General features: G+C 39.0%; 1 protein-coding gene across 1 annotated transcript in view; it reads left to right on the top strand.

Moving 5' to 3' along the window:
- LOC123344006 (transformation/transcription domain associated protein) overlaps positions 1-20890 on the top strand; it is a 160392-nt gene that overhangs the window by 66145 nt on the left and 73357 nt on the right. Inside the window, exons 37-47 of the mRNA XM_044979696.1 lie at positions 231-359; positions 2171-2437; positions 3246-3452; positions 4721-4879; positions 4968-5102; positions 5306-5416; positions 6309-6455; positions 10414-10627; positions 11274-11399; positions 15315-15461; positions 18443-18645. Coding sequence (XP_044835631.1) covers positions 231-359; positions 2171-2437; positions 3246-3452; positions 4721-4879; positions 4968-5102; positions 5306-5416; positions 6309-6455; positions 10414-10627; positions 11274-11399; positions 15315-15461; positions 18443-18645 — 1845 coding nt within the window. The remainder of the gene's footprint in view (positions 1-230; positions 360-2170; positions 2438-3245; positions 3453-4720; positions 4880-4967; positions 5103-5305; positions 5417-6308; positions 6456-10413; positions 10628-11273; positions 11400-15314; positions 15462-18442; positions 18646-20890) is intronic.

The raw sequence follows: 20890 nt of genomic DNA on the forward strand, positions 1-20890 counted from the left end.
CTTTGTGTGCGTCTCTCCCCCCCTCAACCCTCCAAATAATAATAATAATCTGTCCAGGATTTTTTACATGCAATCTCTAAGTTTGAAAGAGAGAACTTCAAGAGGCCCTGAATCTGCAGTGCATTGGTTTTGTCAGTAGTCAGAAATAATCCAGATACCGTTATTAAGTAATTGTTTTATTTAGAGAACTTAATAGCATAGTATTAACTTCTTCCATTTCTGGTTTGTAGGTTCTGCAGCATATCTTGAATCCTGCATTCTTGTATAGTTTTGAAAAGGCAGAAGGAGAACAACTTCTGGGACCACCCAACCCAGAAGGAGATAATCCAGAAAGTATCACCAGTGTTTTTATAACAAAGGTATCCAGCCCTGCTCGCTTTAAAGAATTGAAAAGCGAAAAATAAAATAAATGTACCTAAGTTGGTTGACATTCCAATCCTGCTCTGAATTATTCTTGCTACTTCTGGCCAAGGCTTTCTCTAAATATAAGTGGTCAATTATACTGACTCATATAATGATTTTGAATTGTGGAGAAATATCTACCAGGAGCTAGAATGAAATTACAAATACTCAAGTTACTTGTGACTTCATTAGGATTTCAACATATTACTTTACGAATGAAAGCTTGCTGCAGTAACCCCTTGTATCATCTACCTCTTGGTAAGAAGTGTCTTTACAGACGCTTGAAGTTGTCATAGGACTGACTTTTGTGCCTCATTATTATACCTGTCAGCAAATATAAGATAGTCACTGTTGAAGATATTTTGAAGGCCAGATCTTCAGAAGTGCTCAGCTCCCCTTATTATAAAAATGTGCTCACTTCATTTAGTTGCCAAAGTGGGAGCTGAACTTTAGAGGAACAGACTCACCCCTCCAGCGCCTCCTGCTGGTGACTTCCGGGAATTAGCTCGTTCCAACTCTGGAGCACCCTCTGCAGGCCAGTGATCCGCCTGTCCTCTGGCCCCCCATGTCCCTCCCAGATCCGGTGCTCTGTTGTCTGGGGTGCTGCCCCCTGGCAGTTAACCCCCCCCCACCCCCCCGTCTTAGGGTCTCTCCTCCCTGGGGAACCCCCACCTACTATCCCCACCTCGCCTCAGTATACAGCTACTGCCAGTCATTGTCTAGCCCCTGCACCCTGGGGCAGACTGCAGTATCAGCCTACTCATCACTGGCAAGGTTGGGTTTGGACCTGCTGCCTTTGCCTACCCCTGGGCTGCCCTCTGCAACTCCCAGTACCTGTTGGCCTTATGCTAGGTGGCAGCCTGGGGCTTTCCAGGCTGGAGCTCCCCAGTTCGTCTGCCTTTCCCCAGCCCTGTGCCACTCAGGTACCCTGTCTCTAGCTCCCTACAGGCAGAGGGAGACTGCTGAGCTCCTTTCTCCCAGCCTCTTTATACAGGCCGACTATGGCCTAATTGGGGCGTGGCCCAGCTGAAGCCACTTCCCAGTCAGCCCATCTTAGCAGCTCCTAGCCACAACCTTCCCCCAGGGCTGTTTTAAGCCCTTCAGGGCAGGAGCGGGGTAACCACCCTGCTACATGAACTCTTGCGAAAATCTGGCTTCCGTTGTGTGTGCTGAAGACGACTTTTGAAAACCTGGCCCTAAACGTAGATGTATGTGCATACAGTGTAATCAAAGATCATTTGGGCAATAGATGAGAAATAGACAGTTGCCCATTCCTTTGGAGAGTGCTGATCAGGGGCAGCTCCAAGCACCAGCACGCCAAGCGCGTGCCTGGGGCGGCAAGCCATGGGGGGCACCCTTCTGGTCACCGCGAGGGCGGTAGGCAGGTTGCCTTCGGCGGCCTGCCTGCGGAGGGTCCTCTGGTCCCGCGGCTTTGGCGGACCTCCCGCAGGCGTGCCGCTGAATCCGCGGGACCGGGGACCTCCCGCAGGCAAGCCGCCGAAGGCAGCCTGCCTGCCATGCTTGGGTCGGCAAAATACCTAGAGCCGCCCCTGGTGCTGATGGCTGGTGATAAAAGTACATTGTTCTAAAAGTCATCTTATCTGTTGCTGCAGATACCAACCTGAAAAAGTATATGATTTTTATAGACTTTGTGAACTATATTTGTTCTTGTAGCTGGTAATGTGTGTAGAGCTTTTGAAGATATTTATTTATTTCTCTTCTCCCCCCCCCCCCCCCCATCTTGCTACCCCTCCACTCTTGGGAATAGGTACTTGACCCAGAAAAGCAGGCAGATATGCTGGATTCACTCAGAATTTACCTCTTGCAATTTGCAACGCTTCTTGTGGAACATGCCCCACATCACATTCATGACAATAACAAGAACCGGAACAGCAAACTGCGACGCCTGATGACCTTTGCCTGGCCCTGTCTCTTGTCTAAGGCGTGTGTGGACCCAGCGTGCAAGTACAGTGGACATTTGCTTTTAGCACACATCATTGCAAAATTTGCCATACATAAGAAGATAGTGTTGCAGGTATTGTGTACAAATTTGCACGAATATGCTAAAGGGATGCTGATAAGTACTATTCCTGGTGTACGCTTTCTTTAATCAGTTATTTTGTACTGTAATGGAGGGCCTGTCATGGAGAATGGAGATGTAGTTTTGAATAATCATTATACATGTGATAACTAAAACCATAAGAGCAGATAAGATAAGATAAAACCCAGAGAGCAAGTATAGAAGGAGCAGGCCAAAGACCAGCACCTTGTGGGGTATCTACAAGAAGGGATCCAGTAAAGGCAGTAGGTGAGAGAGGAGAGTCATCACCTGGGAAGTTCAGTGGGAAGAGGGGCTTGTTCCTGGTAATGAAGGCAGCAAAAAGATAATGAAAAATTTGAACTGGCCTTAACATAGAGAAGATCATTCGTAACTTTCAGGGCAGTTTTAGAATATGAAGAGGGTAGAAGGTAACTGACAGGTGTAAAGGAGAGAGATGCAGGCAATTCAAGATAGTGGGCATAGATGACACTTTCAAAGAGCTTAGAGCTGGTGAATAAGGGAGATAAGGCAGTGAAGAAGCAGGTAATATTTAGAGGTCTCTTAGAATCAGGGCATTAGCAGTATCATTTAAAAGAATGGTGTTTGAGAAAGAGGTCAAGGGATTCGTGGGGGAGACACTTAAGAAAACTTAGCATCAGACACGGGGGAAAAACAGGATAGCAGGTTCAGGACAAGGAAGTGAAACTGCCATTTATTCAAGGGAAAAGGTCTTAAAGAGCTGTATTATTCTTTAGAAGAAGAGGTTTACACCATGTTTAAGAGGATCACTCCTTTTTTTTAGGTTTTTCACAGTCTTCTAAAAGCTCATGCAATGGAGGCTCGAGCAATTGTCAGGCAAGCAATGGCTATTCTAACTCCAGCTGTGCCTGCTCGAATGGAGGATGGACATCAGATGCTGACTCACTGGACACGAAAAATCATTGTAGAAGAGGGCCATACAGTTCCACAGCTGGTCCATATTTTGCATTTAATAGTACAGCATTTCAAGGTATGTATACAGTGACCAACCGAACACTTGGACAAATTATCCTAGATGCCTAGGAGATATAATACAGACTAAATAAAAATTAGTGAGATCCAAATTATATAGCAGAGAACAAATATTTAAAGGAGATGGTTCTGTATGCACATGTGCATACTACAAATGTTTAAAGCTGAAAACGTCTGCCGTTAACGTAACAATATATCTGTCCAATTCTGAAATGCCTCTGTCTCTTCTAACTTTTGCTTTTACGTTGTTACATCTTTCCCTTTTCTACCCACATGCCCTCGGCATTGCTTTTTGTTTGTTAAAGCCTCCTCCACTCATACATGGTGGTTTAAAGAGTCGTGTTCCCAAAAGTGCACAAATGCTTCAAATACCAATTTAACTTAAGCAAAGGGTCAGCTTGGTCGTGGTCCAAAAGCACTCTTAAAATTAGCTTGCACATGGTATGAAATAACGTAAATAGGGAGCCAACTGAAGTGCTAATAAAACATTTGAAAGCAGCACTAAAAGTGAAGTTTGGAGCGGTTTGTTTCCAAAATGAAACACTAGATAGGTATGATTCTGAGGCTATGTCTGTATTACACCTTATGTCGGCATAATTTATGTCAGTCGGGGGGTGAGTGACCCCTGAGTGACATAAATTACACTGGCATAAGTACCCTTGTGGACAGTGCTATGTCAGCAGAAGAGCTTCTTCCAGTGACATACACCTCTACCCCGATATAACGTGACCAGATATAACACGAATTCGGATATAACACGGTAAAGCAGTGCTCCGGGGTGGGCTGGGCTGTGTACTCCAGTGGATCAAAGCAAGTTCGATATAATGCGGTTTCACCTATAATGCAGTAAGATTTTTTTTTTTGGCTCCCAAGGACAGCGTTATATTGAGATAGAGGTGTAGCTACCGCCCCTTGCGGTTGGGGAGTAGTTAAGCTGACGGGAGAGCTCTCTCCTGTTGGTCTAGAGCAGCTACATTAGAGAGCTTGCAGCAGTGCAGCTGTATTGGTGCAGCTGTACTGCTGTACACAGACTATAGCTGTAGCCTTAGTCTGGGTTACCTGTGAGTCAGGGAAAATCTGGTCAGGAATGTTTGTTTTACCAAAGTACCAGCTTCTTGTCTTAATTCTAGAGGGATGAGCGTGGTGCAGATATAACCAACTCTGGGCTTAAAGGCAATTAATTTACCATTCAGTTTTCTGTGTGGTAGGGAATATGTAGAATATAATGAGTTTACATGTAACATATTTATGAATCCATTTCTACAGGTTTATTACCCTGTAAGACACCATTTGGTGCAGCATATGGTTAGTGCCATGCAGAGGTTGGGTTTCACTCCCAGTGTTACCATTGAACAAAGAAAACTGGCTGTGGACCTTGCCGAAGTAGTCATCAAATGGGAATTGCAGAGAATCAAAGATCAACAGGTAGGAATAGTAACAGTCTTGGTGAACCTCAAAATATTACCATGATTTTTTTTTTTTTTTTTTAATTTGTGTATCACTGATATTTCAGCCAGATTCAGATATGGATCCAAGTGCAAGTGGAGAAGGAGCAAGTTCTGCCTCATCTTCTGTTAAAAGAGGATTGTCTGTTGATTCTGGTCAAGAGGTGAAACGATTCAGGACAGCTACTGGGGCAATAAGTGCAGTAAGAAATATTCAGTTTCCTTTTGTTCTTATAACCAGCAATTTTAAGATTAAGTAACCTTAATGTTCATTTTCCTTCATAATTTTGTAGCCTGCTCACTGTTAAACTAAGATTCATTCATAGTTGTGCTTTATATTATTATTTAAACACAATATATTATATACCATTACCTCTCTTTTATTGAGCAAAAATTGTGTGCACAGGTATTTGGACGTACTCAGTCGTTGCCAGGAGCTGATGCACTTCTTTCCAAGCCAATTGACAAGCAGCATACAGATACTGTGGTCAACTTCCTCATTAGAATTGCTTGCCAGGTACTGTCTGATTCTGAAATGCATGTACCAATGCTTCATTAGTGTTCAAAAATGCAAATAAACTTTTATTATACAGCATTATTTTCAGTCTGGGATAAATGTATAAACTTTAACAATGGCTGTCATCTTCTGAAAAGTTTGGAAATTGGTATGAAAAGGTCTCATGAAAAACATAGGGTTGTGCCAATTTTTATGTACATTTTTATTAAAAATATTCATGTTCCATATTTTTGTAGTTATACTCTGAGATGTCTATATAGCTGATGAGACATTTAGATGTAAAGAACTTTAAGAAATTGACTTGGTTTTTGAGGTATAAAAATATATTTTGGAACAATACTAGAGCAGTTATTACTTAGGTTTCTACATGCCTAAATCCATGATCAGTGGGTGAGAAAACAGAGACCTACTGACTTTCACCGAGATGTAGTCTCTTAAGTGCAACTTTGAAAATGTGACTTAGACTCCTAAGCCGCTGAGATGCTTTTGAAAATGTTACCCACAGAAAAATTTAAAAAGTGAATAAACTAAAGAACTTTAAACTGCTCATAGACAAATTGTGAACATGACAATTAAATTTGTCAAAATAGTTCCTGTGAATTGTTTGCTTAGCTGTATTCTTAGCAAAATACATTTTAAAATATTGTTGCAACCTGACATCCCTTTGAGAATTTTTTCAGAGCTTTAACGTCTTAAAAACAGTTTGTACGTAAATACAATACTAGCCTTTTGGGTAATACAGTACTGTGATTGTACTGGTATAGTTACTTAACTAAGCCTTTCCAAAACTAGACAGATATATGCTTACATAGGATGTGTAAAAAATTAATGAATTCTAAAGATCATGGTTATGAATGGCTGTCATTCTGCAATAATTTTGATTAATTGCTAGGTAAATGACAACTCAAACACTGCTGGATCTCCTGGAGAATTGCTGTCTCGACGCTGCGTTAACCTTTTGAAGACAGCTTTACGACCAGATATGTGGCCAAAATCAGAACTCAAACTGCAGTGGTTTGATAAACTGCTAATGACTGTGGTAAGTTACATTCCAGCCCTGTAGAGCTTTAAGCTTCAGTAACACAGGACATAATTGAATACTGGCTTAATAAGATATTGAAGGTCTTTAACAATTTACCTATTTCTTGGTTAGCCAGTATCCGAGAGATCTATTTTACTTATAATATGCAGCTCTTAGGTTTAGACGATATATTGAAGATAGCATGTTGTTGTTGTAGAGAATTTTAAATTAAATATTGGTCCATTACTAGTTTAATCACTGTCATTACTAGAACTAATGAAATTGATTTATAGGTATTTTTGAGTAATTATTCTTGTCATTTTTCTTGACAAGAGGATTTAGGTAAAAGTCAACATTTGAGAATGGAAGTGCATGTTAATAAATGTTAGATTCTTTCTGTCAAGCATTTTGTAGCAATGCTAGTATTGTTAGTTAAATAATTTTAGTTTCTTTGTAGAGTCGTTAAAACTGATTTTTGTTCTAACATGCAATGTAAATACTACATATGGAATTGATAGAAACAAAATAAAGGAAACAAATAAGCTGATGGATCTGTTTGCACATGCTCAACAGAGACTTATAAACGTTTGGCAACTAAAGTCACTGAAGATTCTGTCTGTGCTGGACATGCTCCAGCCTAGGGCTGCAGGACTGTCTCCACAACTACCCCTCTGGGCAGCTGTGGGCCGCTGAGACACCTGGCATCAGAATTAAGAGCATGGAAACTATTCTTTCATTGTTCTCAGTGCTTCCTTTGCTGGTGCCCAAGCAGGATGAAGGAGAAGGGAGGAGGCAGTCTGACTGGAATGCAGAGTGTTGAGGAATCAGGTCTGGGGATGGCAAGTAGGGAAACTGGGACAAAGGTGGTGGGAAAACGACTGGTGCAAGGAGTTGTTGGTGGTACAGACCTGAAGAAGAGCTCTTTGTAGCTCAAAAGCTTGTCTTTCTCACCAACAAAAGTTGGTCTATTAAAAGATAACACCCACCTTGTCTTAGTGAAAGGTTGGCATTCTATACTTAACAGTGAAGTTTTTGATTAGGGCTGTCAATTGCAGTTCATGCATACAATTAACGTAAAACAAATTAACTAGATTTTAAAGTCGTGATTAATTGCAGTTTTATTTACACTATTAAACAATAATAGAATACCAATTTAAATTTATTATTAATATTTAGAATACTTAAATGTATTTTTTTATATAACTGCACTCAAAAACAAAACACTGTAAAACTTTAGAGCCTACAAATCCACTCAGTCCTACTTCTTGTTGAGCCAATCGCTAAGACAAATGAGTTTGTTTACATTTACCTTCCCACTTCTTATTTACAATATCACCTAAAAGTGAGAACAGGCATTCGAATGGCGCTGTAGTAGACCGCGCTGCAAGGTATTTACATGCCAGACATGCTAAACATTCATATGCCATCTGGCATGTAAATACCTTGCAGCGCTGGCTACAACAGTGCCATTCGAACGCCTGTTCTCATTTCAGGTGATATTGTAAATAAGAAGTGGGAAGGTAAATGTAAACAAACTCATTTGTCTTAGCGATTGGCTCAACAAGAAGTAGGACTGAGTGGATTTGTAGGCTCTAAAGTTTTACAGTGTTTTGTTTCTGAGTGCAGTTATGTTAAAAGAAATTCTGCATTTGTAAGTTGCACTTTCATGATAAAGAGATTGCACTACAGTACTTGTATGAGGTGAATTGAAAAATGCTATTTATTTATATCATATAAATTTTAATTACAATAAATATATTTTTATTACAAATATTTTATATCTACACTTTTCAATTGCAACACAGAATACAATGAATATATTTGAAAATGTAGAAAAATTGCCAAAATATTTAGAATCAATTTAAATTGGTATTGAATTATTGTTTAACGGTGCAATTAAAACAGCAATTAATCTTGACTATTTTTTATCTCGTGATTAATTGTGATTATATTTTTAGTCATTTGATATCCCTATTTTTAATATTACATGGCATAATATTACAATACTATAAACTAAGTTATTTGTACCATACTGCTATAATAAGTAGTATGAACTTTCTTATTATGATAAATATATTAGGATAACTTTTTGGATTCCCACTGTGGAATAAAGCCGTGGCAATCCTACTTCTCTGCAGTAGTAAATGAACTTAAGATTTTTAAAGAATACTTTTACCATGATTCCTTTTTCCAAATGTTTGACAGATGTTTAGATACTGTACATTACTGGTATGAAGATAGTTGCTTGGATAATCTTTTATTTTTAAAAGGTAGCCACTTCAATAATTTTCTTCTCCTACCATTGGGACTGGTTTAGTTGACCTCTGTTTAAAAGTGGTTAATACTGTTATTTCTATATACCCGTGTACATTTGGCTTTAAACCTCTGTAGTTGATGATGCTTCATCATTATTCATTACTCAAAACTCTACTTATGCTTTTAAAAAATACTGTACAACTTAACTAATGAGAACTCTCATTAAAATTCAGCACTTCAGTAGCAAATGTTATCCACCCTAAATAGAACAACCACAATTACTTAACCGCAATTCAGCACATTGTTTTCTCTTCAGTCCTGCAAATGAAACATCATAACATATTCAGCCTTGTGTCAGAATTCTCTCCCACCCACCTTTCTTGGTCTCAGTAATTCCAATGCAAATATATTTATCTGAGTTCAGGCCTTACGAGGTATTGGTGGCTGAGCAGAAATAACAACAGGACTTGGGTAAAACAAGACCGCACTTGAATATTTCTGGGAATAGAAGATGCAGAGGCTTGTACTGAGGACTAACGCTGGGCCAAGTTTTATAGTGGTAACTTTTTTTCACTGAAAAATGCAGTTTTGGGACAGTTTTAGTGAATTATTTGTTGAAACAAAAAAGAGAACATTCAGAAATCTCGGAACAAAGTTTTTCAACATGAATGAAGCATCTTGTTTCAATTTTTCAGACTATATTCACAAGGGGGATTTAAACACCAAAACTGGAGGAGGAGCAAGAGAAATAGGTGGTAGTAGTAGTGGTGCCCCCTTGTAACATTTAGCCCGGTGGTTAGGCCACTCACCTGGGATGTGGGAGGTCCAGATTTGAATCGCTGTTCCGGAGCAGGGACCTTGAACCACTACTCCTCCCCTCTTTCCCATGTGAGAGCCTAACCTCCAGGGTATTCTGGGGATGGGTCTCTCTCAATTTCTCCTGTTGAAGCTGTTCCACTTCTTATAAAATACTTAAATATTCAGTGAAGTAGACCTAGGAACCAAGTATGTCCTCCTCCCAGATGAGGTAAGTCCTCTGACCACTGGGCTATAGAGTCATTCTCTGTTTCTGGCCCAATGATTACTCAAGTATTTTATACAAAGATTCAACAGGAAAGGTGAGACCCCCCCATCTCAGAATACCCTATAGCCTGGCAGTTAGGGTACTCACTGGCAGCGGGGAGACCTGGATTCAAGTCCTTGCTCAAGAGTGGTGAAGTCATACAGCCTAATTCACTGTAACAGTAGTTATGTTTTAGGATGGGAGACAGACAGGGCTAGCAAAATCTTTTATTTTCCAGTCATTAGATTGGTTTAGTTTCAAACATCCTGTTTCTGGGCTTGAAGCGCCCATTTCTCATAAGCACTTCTTTTAAAGGTCCATCAGAATAGGCTGTTTTATACCTTCTCTTCAATATCTTTCTCTTTAAGGTATTTCCACAGGCAAATATAATGCTGCCCATTGTTCCAAGCAGTTTCTAGCTAGGCAAGGGTGAGAGCCACTTTCTTCGCTGCTTTCACCACTCCTGTAATGTTAAAAGTATGCAAATAGGTAAATTTCAGCTATGCAGTTGGTGGCTTCCCGTGTCTTATATTTTGCAGATCTGGAAAACATGGCTGGTGTAAGAAAACAGAATTGAAACTCTTGGAATATGGAAGCCTGGAATCATGTTGTAGAGCTAACAAGTCTTAATGCTCTTTTGTTTGTTGTGTTTTCTAGGAACAGCCCAATCAGGCCAACTTTGCCAACATTTGCACTGGGTTAGAGGTCCTAAGTTTCCTATTAACTGTACTGCAGTCTTCAGCTATCCTTAGCAGCTTCAAACCTCTGCAACGAGGAGTAGCTGCTTGTATGACATGTGGAAACACCAAGGTTTTGAGGGCTGTCCACAGTCTACTCTCTCGCTTAATGAGTATATTCCCTACAGAACCAAGTATGTGGTATTTTCCTCCTCCTTTTTCTTTTATCACTGCATAACTTAAGTGGTTTGGGTGTGGGGGGAGCAGGGAGACATTTCTGAATATGCTAATCTTCTGTTTTACGTGTTCTGCATTTTATGGTCCATTTTAGCTTGCACTTTCAACCTCCCTTAAAAAAAAAAAAAGTTGTTATAAGTAATCATGTGGAATACATCATTATCCGTTGACATAAAAACTTAATAAACTGTGGCAGCCATTACTTTGACTCAAGAAATGCCTGCTATAAATTTAATGTCTTTTGCAATTACCACTTTTCTGCTTTGAAAAATGCTGTTTTTCAGTAGTTGAACATCACTTTTTTACTAAGACAAGAAAGGGAAATCGTGTGTAAAGAGAGGCTTTAGGTAATTTGGAACACTTGACAAGGATAAGTCCTGTTATAGCACTACTAAATTAATCAAGACCATCTTATTACTAGGAAAATTTTGGTGAGCGTACTGGGGAAGTGATACCCAACACAGAGGCCACAGTGGTTGTATAATAGATGCAGGGTTTTGTAACATGCAAGTACAGAAGGTTCAGAGGGAGCCCCTTGTGCTGTTTTAATAACTATAATATTCTAAAACTTATATGGTTTTTATGTTGTCAACTCTGTCTCAGGTACTTCAAGTGTAGCTTCAAAATATGAAGAGCTGGAATGCCTATATGCTGCAGTGGGGAAGGTTATTTATGAAGGGCTTACTAATTATGAAAAAGCCACTAATGCTAATCCTTCCCAACTCTTTGGTGAGTTTCTCATTCCTCTTGTACATGTCTATAGATTGGCTCTCTAATTAGCGTGTTCTTTGTCATTAGGTTTTATTTTATTTTCTGTAAGGGGGTTGATAGCCGTGTAGATAGTGCTGTGTGCTGCCCTGGGAAATCTGGATGCAGACATGACCTTGGGATGAAGGCTGACAGCCTTGAGGAATAAGGCTACAGGGCTCATTGCATTCTATCATTTCCAAGCAGCTGGCTTGAAGATAAGTATTGAAAATGGATACTGGTGGCTGTATAGGTGTCTTAGTTACTAAGGGCATGTAGGAACAAGAAAAGGCATTTAAAGTAACAATGATGTAAAGTAAAAGCTGTTGGAAATTTCAGTTGGAGCAGCCAAAATCCTGCAGTTACTATTTTTGGGGCATAAGATCATGGTTTAAAAAAAAAAAAAAAAAAATGAAGTAAATAAACTTAAAACGTTTTTTGTCCAGTATTTTTCTTTTGAATACAAGCACCAGTTTGTTGAAAGCATCGTAATGTTAGCTGATTTAAATCACATAAGAGTCTTATTTAGAACTTGGATTCTGAATAAGTGAAAAGAACAGGAGTACTTGTGGCACCTTAAAGACTAACAAATTTATTGAAGCATGAGCTTTCGTGAGCTACAGCTCACTTCTTCGGATGCATAGAATGGAACACACAGACAGGAGATATTTATACATACAGAGAACATGAAATGGTGGAAGTATGCATACCAACAGGAAGAGTCTAATCAATTGAGATGAGCTATCGTCAGCAGGAGGAAAAAAACTGTTTGAAGTGATAATTAAGATGGCCCATAGAAGGTGTGAGGAGAACATAACATAGGGAAATAGATTCAATTAATGTAATGACCCAACCATTCCCAGTCTTTGTTTAGACCACAGGTAATTGTGTCTAGTTTGCATATTAATTCGAGTTCAGCAGTTTCTCTTTGGAGTCTGTTTTTGAAGTTTTTTTGTTGCAAAATTGCCACCTTCAAGTCTGTCACTGAGTGGTTAGAGAGGTTGAAGTGTTCTCCCACTGGTTTTTGAATGTTATGATTCCTGATGTCAGATTTGTGTCCATTTATTCTTTTGCGTAGAGACTGTCCAGTTTGGCCAATGTACATGGCAGAGGGGCATTGCTGGCACATGATGGCATATATCACGTTGGTAGATGTGCAGGTGTACGAGCCCCTGATGGCGTGCCTGATGTGATTAGGTCCTATGATGGTGTCACTGGAATGGATATGTGGACAGAGCTGGCATCGGGCTTTGTTGCAAGGATAGGTTCCTGGGTTAGTGTTTATGTTGTATGGTGTGCGGTTGCTGGTGAGTATTTGCTTCAGGTTGGGAGGCTGTCTATAAGCGAGGACTGGCCTGTCTCCCAAGATCTGTGAGAGTGAGGGATCATCTTTAAGGATAGGTTGTAAATCCTTGATGATGCGCTGGAGAGGTTTTAGTTGGGGGCTGTAGGTGATGGCTAGTGGCGTTGCAAATACTCACCAGCAACCGCACACCATACAACATAAACACTAACCCAGGAACCTATCCTTGCAACAAAGCCCGATGCCAGCTCTGTCCACATATCCATTCCAGTGACACCATCATAGGACCTAATCACATCAGGCACGCCATCAGAGGCTCGTACACCTGCACATCTACCAACGTGATATATGCCATCATGTGCCAGCAATGCCCCTCTGCCATGTACATTGGCCAAACTGGACAGTCTCTACGCAAAAGAATAAATGGACACAAATCTGACATCAGGAATCATAACATTCAAAAACCAGTGGGAGAACACTTCAACCTCTCTAACCACTCAGTGACAGACTTGAAGGTGGCAATTTTGCAACAAAAAAACTTCAAAAACAGACTCCAAAGAGAAACTGCTGAACTCGAATTAATATGCAAACTAGACACAATTACCTGTGGTCTAAACAAAGACTGGGAATGGTTGGGTCATTACATTAATTGAATCTATTTCCCTATGTTATGTTCTCCTCACACCTTCTATGGGCCATCTTAATTATCACTTCAAACAGTTTTTTTCCTCCTGCTGACGATAGCTCATCTCAATTGATTAGACTCTTCCTGTTGGTATGCATACTTCCACCATTTCATGTTCTCTGTATGTATAAATATCTCCTGTCTGTGTGTTCCATTCTATGCATCCGAAGAAGTGAGCTGTAGCTCACGAAAGCTCATGCTTCAATAAATTTGTTAGTCTTTAAGGTGCCACAAGTACTCCTGTTCTTTTTGCGGATACAGACTAACACGGCTGCTACTCTGAAACCTGAATAAGTGAAGAATCTCAGATACAGTACACTCTTTTCAAAAGGTAACATTTCTGAATGTATTTTTATTAAGCGCAGTTTTGAAAAGCTGAAACGCATTCCTAGTTCACTATTTATTTACATTGATTAAACTACTAGGGAACTAATCTCCCTTTGGTTCTTGTCTGAACGCTTGACTACAACTGAGATGTTGGAACAATTAGACAGTTTGGCTAGTCATACCAAGTTTGGCTCAGAATTGGTTCTGTCAATAATGCAGACTTGAAATTGCCCAAGTTAGAAAAGCTTGCTGCTTTAAATGGCAAATGTCCTTCACTATCCTAGTTTGTGATCTGTGCAGACAGGTGTAATTTCACTTAGGGAATTGCCTATTTGTCAGGTGTCAGGATGTGCTGTACAACACACTAACCAAGAAAGAGACTTTTTATCATTTGTCCAGAGCACACTCCAAGGTTAGATTCTACTGTTTTCCCTGAGTCAGTCTATATCTTATCGATGCTTTATAAAAAAGAGGTCCAGACTCTTAAAAGATATCGAGGGGCGGAATAGGAAGGACAAAATAAAGTAAAGCTTTCAAAGCAGTCATTCTGTCTGTTAATAAAACACTGAATCTCTAAATATTGTTATGGGTTATTTGATGAATTATGAAGATGAAGAAAAGTGGGAAATGGTTGTTACTGCCAGGATAGGGTTTCTAGTCTATCTGTATACTGTGTGAGGACAGGTTGCTATATATCTTGTAAAATCATCTGCCGTACATGAATGCCAACATACTTCAGAGGCGCATCAATCACTACATTTATATCCAATATATGTGCACAGGCACTGCTAACAAATATACAGTTTGAGGAGAAAAATATGTATTTGTTCTAATACTGATACTTAAGAAGCGTCTTTAATACTAAATGACAGCTTCTGCATAGCTCAAGTATGTACCCTTTTAATTATGGTGATTTCTTATCTACTTAGTAACTGATATATGAAACTAAGTAATGACATTCTGGGAGGATTACATCTATATGTCCGACAAGTCTGATGCTTTATTTTCATATTATGGGATTTAAGAACTGACACTGTTCCAAGGCATGAAAAAAGCCATTTAACAAGGCAAGAGTCAACTATTAGATATATTTAGGGTATTTCAATTGCAAAACTGAGCTTCTGACTGAGTAGAAAGGAATGCTTTGAGAGAGCTAAATAGAAAAAAATTGCAATTAATCTTGGTTTGCTAGCCTTTTCCATCATGCATCTACATAGATTTCCTGTCTTTGTAACAGGGATAGCTGAATATCCAAGGTAGGACACAACTTTCCAAAAGTAGAGCACTCTGCCTGTCCTTTCATAGGACAAGTACAGAATTTAGTTTACTCAAAATAGGGCAGGGTGTCCCTAGCCTCTGTTTGGCAGAAGCTGGGAATGGGCAACGGGGTGGATCACTTGATGATTACCTGTTCTGTTCATTACCTCTGGGGAATCTGGTATAGGCCACTATCAGAAGACAGGATACTGGGATAGATGGACCTTTGGTCTGACCCAGTAGGGCCGTTCTTATGTTCATCTGGTTACCTAAATTATGAATGATAATTTTAGTTGTCTTTAAAGAGTTTTTATTTATATCTTAGGTACTTTAATGATTCTGAAGTCTGCATGCAGTAACAATCCAAGCTACATAGACAGACTGATTTCAGTCTTCATGCGATCTCTACAGAAGATGGTCAGGGAACATTTGAATCCACAGGCTGCATCAGGAACAGCAGAAGCAACCACAGGTAGTAATGCAGGTCAATAAAAGTTTTAAGTAATGTAATCCTATCATAATGCAGAGATTGAGTGGTTTTAGCTGCTTGTGTATTTGTTGAGGTTTTGAATTCCATAGTGTGTTGAATAATTTGAAAATAATCCAATAAAAAGTGAGAAATCTTGTTGAAAGTATCGACTGGAAAAAATAACATTTTTGTGTTCTTAATACTTGCTGAACAATTTAATATTGAGTCAAACATCAATTGGTTAGTAAATGTTTGAAATGCAGTATATTTAAAAATAATTGGCTTCTTCAGGAGTATACGTTGACAGTTCTCTGCTTTCAGTGACTCTTAATTTAATAGGTGTAAGCTAATAGTAATGAAGTAGTTGTTTGTGAAATCAGTTGGTGTCCTTGTTATCTTTTTACAGTGGTGACATTATCAGTAGATGGAGTTCTGCCTGTCATCAGATTACCCAAATCATGAGTCAATACAAAATGCAAAAGTGCTGCTAAAGAAATACAGTGCTATTAAAGAACAAAATATTTCAATTAATGATGAAGCTGCTGAGGAAAATTGTTTGGAAGAAGCACTTCCAATATTAGATTTCTAACTCGCATTCTAATTACACAGACTAGAATCTTGTGAATTGAGACTAATCCCTGAGTAACTCATTGCAAATTATTAAATTTGGCAGATAAGCAAGTCAGGAAATGAACAGAATAAGAATACAGCATCACAAAATATTGTTTTCATTTTGACAAGTCTAGCTTCAATTATTTATACCTCATGATTTATTGGTATACTGTAATATTTGTCTAAGTATTATTAAAATGAGGCCTCACCACCTCCTTTCCAACCGAATTCTTTTCACATGGGCATGACCAAAGGGGAAGGCTCTCCTGAAGAGCACTGTGGGCCATTGTTTTGGGTATGATACATAGACTGTTTTTCAAAGTAATTATAGGGGTTTGTATCCATGGTAACATTTTCTGTTGTTGATATTTTAATAGTTCCCTAGAATTTTCCATAAAGTTGCACCCATAAAGAGGCTTTAACTATGTTATCCTTTAATTGCAGGATGGATTGATTTAAATCAAGGCAATTTAAATCACCACATGGAAAGGCTACATTTAAATAATTGATTTAGCCAACTTTTCCACTTGTATTTCAGTTATTTTCTGAAGAATTCTCATTGGTTGATGTAAATCAACATGTTTTAATAGAAGCAGCAAACAGACGTTTTGCAGCATGAGCTTTCGTGGGTGAATACCCACTTCTTCAGATGCAAGATTCACCCACGAAAGCTCATGCTGCAAAACGTCTGTTAGTCTATAAGGTGCCACAGGATTCTTTGCTGCTTCTACAGAACCAGACTAACACGGCTACCCCTCTGATACTTGACACCATGTTTTAATAGTTATGACTAACTAGATTTGGTAAATCTTTTTGCTACGTAGCAAACTATATACATTTATTTAAACAATTATATAGCTTAATATTTTCAGATGATTATTGTACATTTTCAGTAGGTTAGAAAATGGTGAATGATATATTATTTACTAGATAATTAACTTTTTTGTTCATGATTTGTCATGCTGCATTAGGATGGTAATGAATTTAATTAAACACAAAACTGCATATAACACTTATTTTTTATTAAACAAAACCTGAAATGTTTTGGATATATAAACTTATCAAAACATGTTTCACATTTACAACTAAATTATAATTAGGCCTTAACATATTTTGTGTTATATTTAGCTTTCATTTTAAAAGGTTTATTTTTTAAAATAAATGTATTATAGTTTAAATAAAATAAAAAAACCTATTTAAATAAAATATACATTTTAAAAAAATACTTTTAAAAAAATCATTGCTTACCCACCCTGCTTAACTGGGTTTGTGGTAGTACTGGGAGGTATAGAGGATCACAAATTGAATATAATTCAACAAGGTGATGAAGTTGGAAAAAATGCTAATATTCTGGGTGTGTTAATTTAAGAGTTATATGCAAGACACTGGAGTTAATTGTCCTGCTCTTCTTGGCACTGGTGAGGGCTCAGCTGGGTACTGTGTCCAGTTCTGGGTGCCACACTTTTGGAAAGATGTGGATAAATTGGGGAGAGTCCAGAGGAGATCAACAAAAATGATAAAAGGTTTAGAGAACCTGACCTATGAGGAAAGGTTAAAAAAACTAGACATGTTTAGTCTGGAGAAAAGAAAACTGAGGGGGAACCTGATGAGTCTTCAAATATGTTAAGGGCTGTTACAAAGAGGACTGTGATCAATTGTTCTCCATGTCCACTGGAAGTAGGACAAAAAGTAATCCACTAAAGCTGCAGCAAGGGAGCTTTAGGTTACATATTGGGAAAATCTTTCTAACTATAAGAGTTGTTAAGCTCTGGAATAGGCTTCCAAGGGAGGTTCTGGAATCCCCGTCATTGGAGGTTTTTTAAAGAACAGGTTGGACAAATACCTGTGAACGATGGTCTAGGTCAGGGGTTCTCAAACTCGGGGTCAGGACCCCTCAGGGGGTCATGAGGTTATTACATGGGGGCCACAAGCTGTCAGCCTCCACCCCAAACCCCGCTTTGCCTCCAGCATTTATAATGTTGTTAAATATATTTGAAAGTGTTTGTTTTTAATTTATAAGTTGGGGGGGGTCGCACTCAGGTTTGCTATGTGAAAGGGGTCTCCAGGACAAAAGTTTGAGAATTGCTGGTCTAGGTTTACTTGGTCCTACCTCAGCTCAGGGGACTGGACTAGATTACCATTTGAGATCCTTTCCAGCCCTGCATTTCTGTGATTAGGTGTTTCTTGTGTAACATGTTCATTGGCTTGCCTATCTGTTGCCTAGGAGAAGGGGTGATATTTAGCAGTTATCAGCTTCACAGATTGTTAGCAAAGTTAGAACTTGAAGGTTCTACTGTGCAGATCACACTGAAACCATTTTTTTCAGGCATATGAAATGACTGATGAATAAAATTATGCACTTCTATCCATAGCAGGTACAAGTGAACTGGTAATGCTGAGCCTGGATCTTGTGAAAACTCGTCTTGCAGTGATGAGCATGGAGATGAGGAAAAATTTTATCCAAGCTATTCTAACATCTCTCATTGAAAAATCTACTGATGCTAAAATTCTTCGTGCAGTGGTAAAAATAGTGGAAGAATGGGTGAAAAACAATTCTCCAATGGCAGCCAATCAGGTAAATTGAAAAGTTAAATCAGGTGAAAATCATTATTCCAATCAAAAACTAATGAAAACCTGTAACTTGCATTTTCTGTTCAGTGTTTGACAAAGGATTCTGTAAGGACCTAAGTCTGCATATTTTTAAGTGCCGTCTATAAGTTGTGAACACTCTAGGTTCCCAAGGAAGAAATGAAGTTAAGAATGCTCAGCACATTATAGGCTACATTTTCCCTTTCATGTGAAATAGTGCTTTGCTAAGAAAACTATGTATGTTTTTTTTTAAAGCCAAAGGTTCAAGTGTCCAAAAGCCAGTATTATAGGGCCATGTAAAGTTGCTTCAGTTAAAGTAAGATGATGGAATATTTGTAGGTGAAGCCATATCTTACCAATTACATCACTTTCCATAACATCATGCAGTGTCCTTGCCTGTATCTTATTTCTGAAAGAATTTGGCAGTGAATAAGGTCCAAAATGTTGTGCGTTCAAGCTAAGATCCTGATTCAAGTTTTTAAGTTTACAGGCTGAAAATTTTAGACTGTTGAAAATCTTCTTTCTGTGGTTTGATGAGTACATATTTTTATGCCTATTGTTGTGTGCGTACTGTGGGGCTTTTCTCATGCAGTGACCCAAAACCTTTTATTCTTAGGTACTTCACAAGGCATAATTGCTATTGTTGTAAGTGTAGGGGGTTTTCCTGCATTGTTCTTGCCTCAGTTTTTTGTGATAGGCATGGATAGGCTCTTGAAAGGAGTGTCGTAGGGGGGTGTTGATCATTGTAGCAGAGATATGTCTGCAGGTTTTGCATCTGATGTTCTGGCAGGGTCTGATGCTGCTTTGAGTTGCTGTGCCCTGGTGTGTAGGGAGCTTGCTTCGGGTGATGAGCTTGGAGAGGTTGCAGCGTTGTTTGAAGGCTAGAAGTGGGAGTTCAGGAAAGATTTGTTTCAGGATGGGGTCCCCCATCAAGTAGGGGTTGTAGTTGTTTGATATCCCATATGGGTTCCAGTGTCGGGTGGTAAGTGACAACTAGGGGTGTGTAGACAGAGAGGATTTTATTTCTGTATTGAAGCAGGTTCTCTGAGGGTATTTGGGTGGCCCTTGCAATATGTGCGAACTACTTATGCTAAGCAGTCTTTTCCACATTGCATGTTGCTGTGATGCTGGGAGTTCCTTTCCCAGACCTGAAGAAGAGCCCTGTGTGGCTCGAAAGCTTCTCTCTCCCACCAACAGAAGTTGGTCCAATGAAAGATATTGCCTCACCCACCTTGTCTCTCTAGTATGGTTCAATGGCAGTATAACCTAAAAAAATGTTGTACACCTTTCTGGATCACTGGTTGGTCACAGTATTTATAGTCATAAGAATGTCCATACTAGGTCAGACCAGTGGTCCATATAGCCTGGTATCCTGTCTTCCAACAGTGGCTGGTGTCGGATGCTTCGGAAAAAATGAGCAGAACAAGGCAATTTATTGAATGTTCCATCCCCTGTCATCCAGTCGCAGCTTCTGGTAGTCAGAGGTTTAGGCATACCAAAGTATACGGTTGCATCCCTGACTATCTTGGCTAATAGCCATTGATGGACCTTTCCTCCATGAACATAAAATTCTTTTTTGAACCCAGTTTCCACAGGTTGACTGGGTGGTGTTTTAATAAGTACTTCCTTATGTTTGATGTAAACCTGCTACCTGTTAATGTCATTGGGTGACCCCTGGTTCTTGTGTTAGATGAAGGGGTAGATACGCTTATTCACTTTCTCTACACCATTCATGATATAGACTTCCATCATATCCCCCGTTAGTTATCTCTTTTTTTTTTCTAATATGAACTGCCTCAATCTTTTTAATCTCTCATCATGTGGGAGCTGTTCCATACCCCTAATAATTTTTGTTGTAATAATTCTGTACTACTTTCAGTTCTAATATCTTTTTGAGATGGGGTGACCAGAACTGTATACAGTATTCAAGGTGTGGGTGTACCATGGATTTATATAGTGGCATTAGCTATTAAACAATTAAACTTTTTTAGCTTTAATGATTTTAAGCATCCATAGCTTTATTTATTTATATTTCCAGTGTAATATCTATGCTAGAACTATAAATACTTTAGAGTTTTGAGGGCTTTTTTACTTTTAGAAAGCATGACCTTGTGTCAAGCCATTTTTAGCGTAGGAGTGAAAAAAATGGTGTAGAGGATGGCTGAAATGTACTTTGAACATGCCATTTCTCCTTGTGTTTCGAGATGAATTGAGAAAATTAATCATGTCTC

Source organism: Mauremys mutica, chromosome 11 (assembly GCF_020497125.1).
Source record: "Mauremys mutica isolate MM-2020 ecotype Southern chromosome 11, ASM2049712v1, whole genome shotgun sequence".
NCBI lineage: Eukaryota > Metazoa > Chordata > Testudines > Geoemydidae > Mauremys > Mauremys mutica.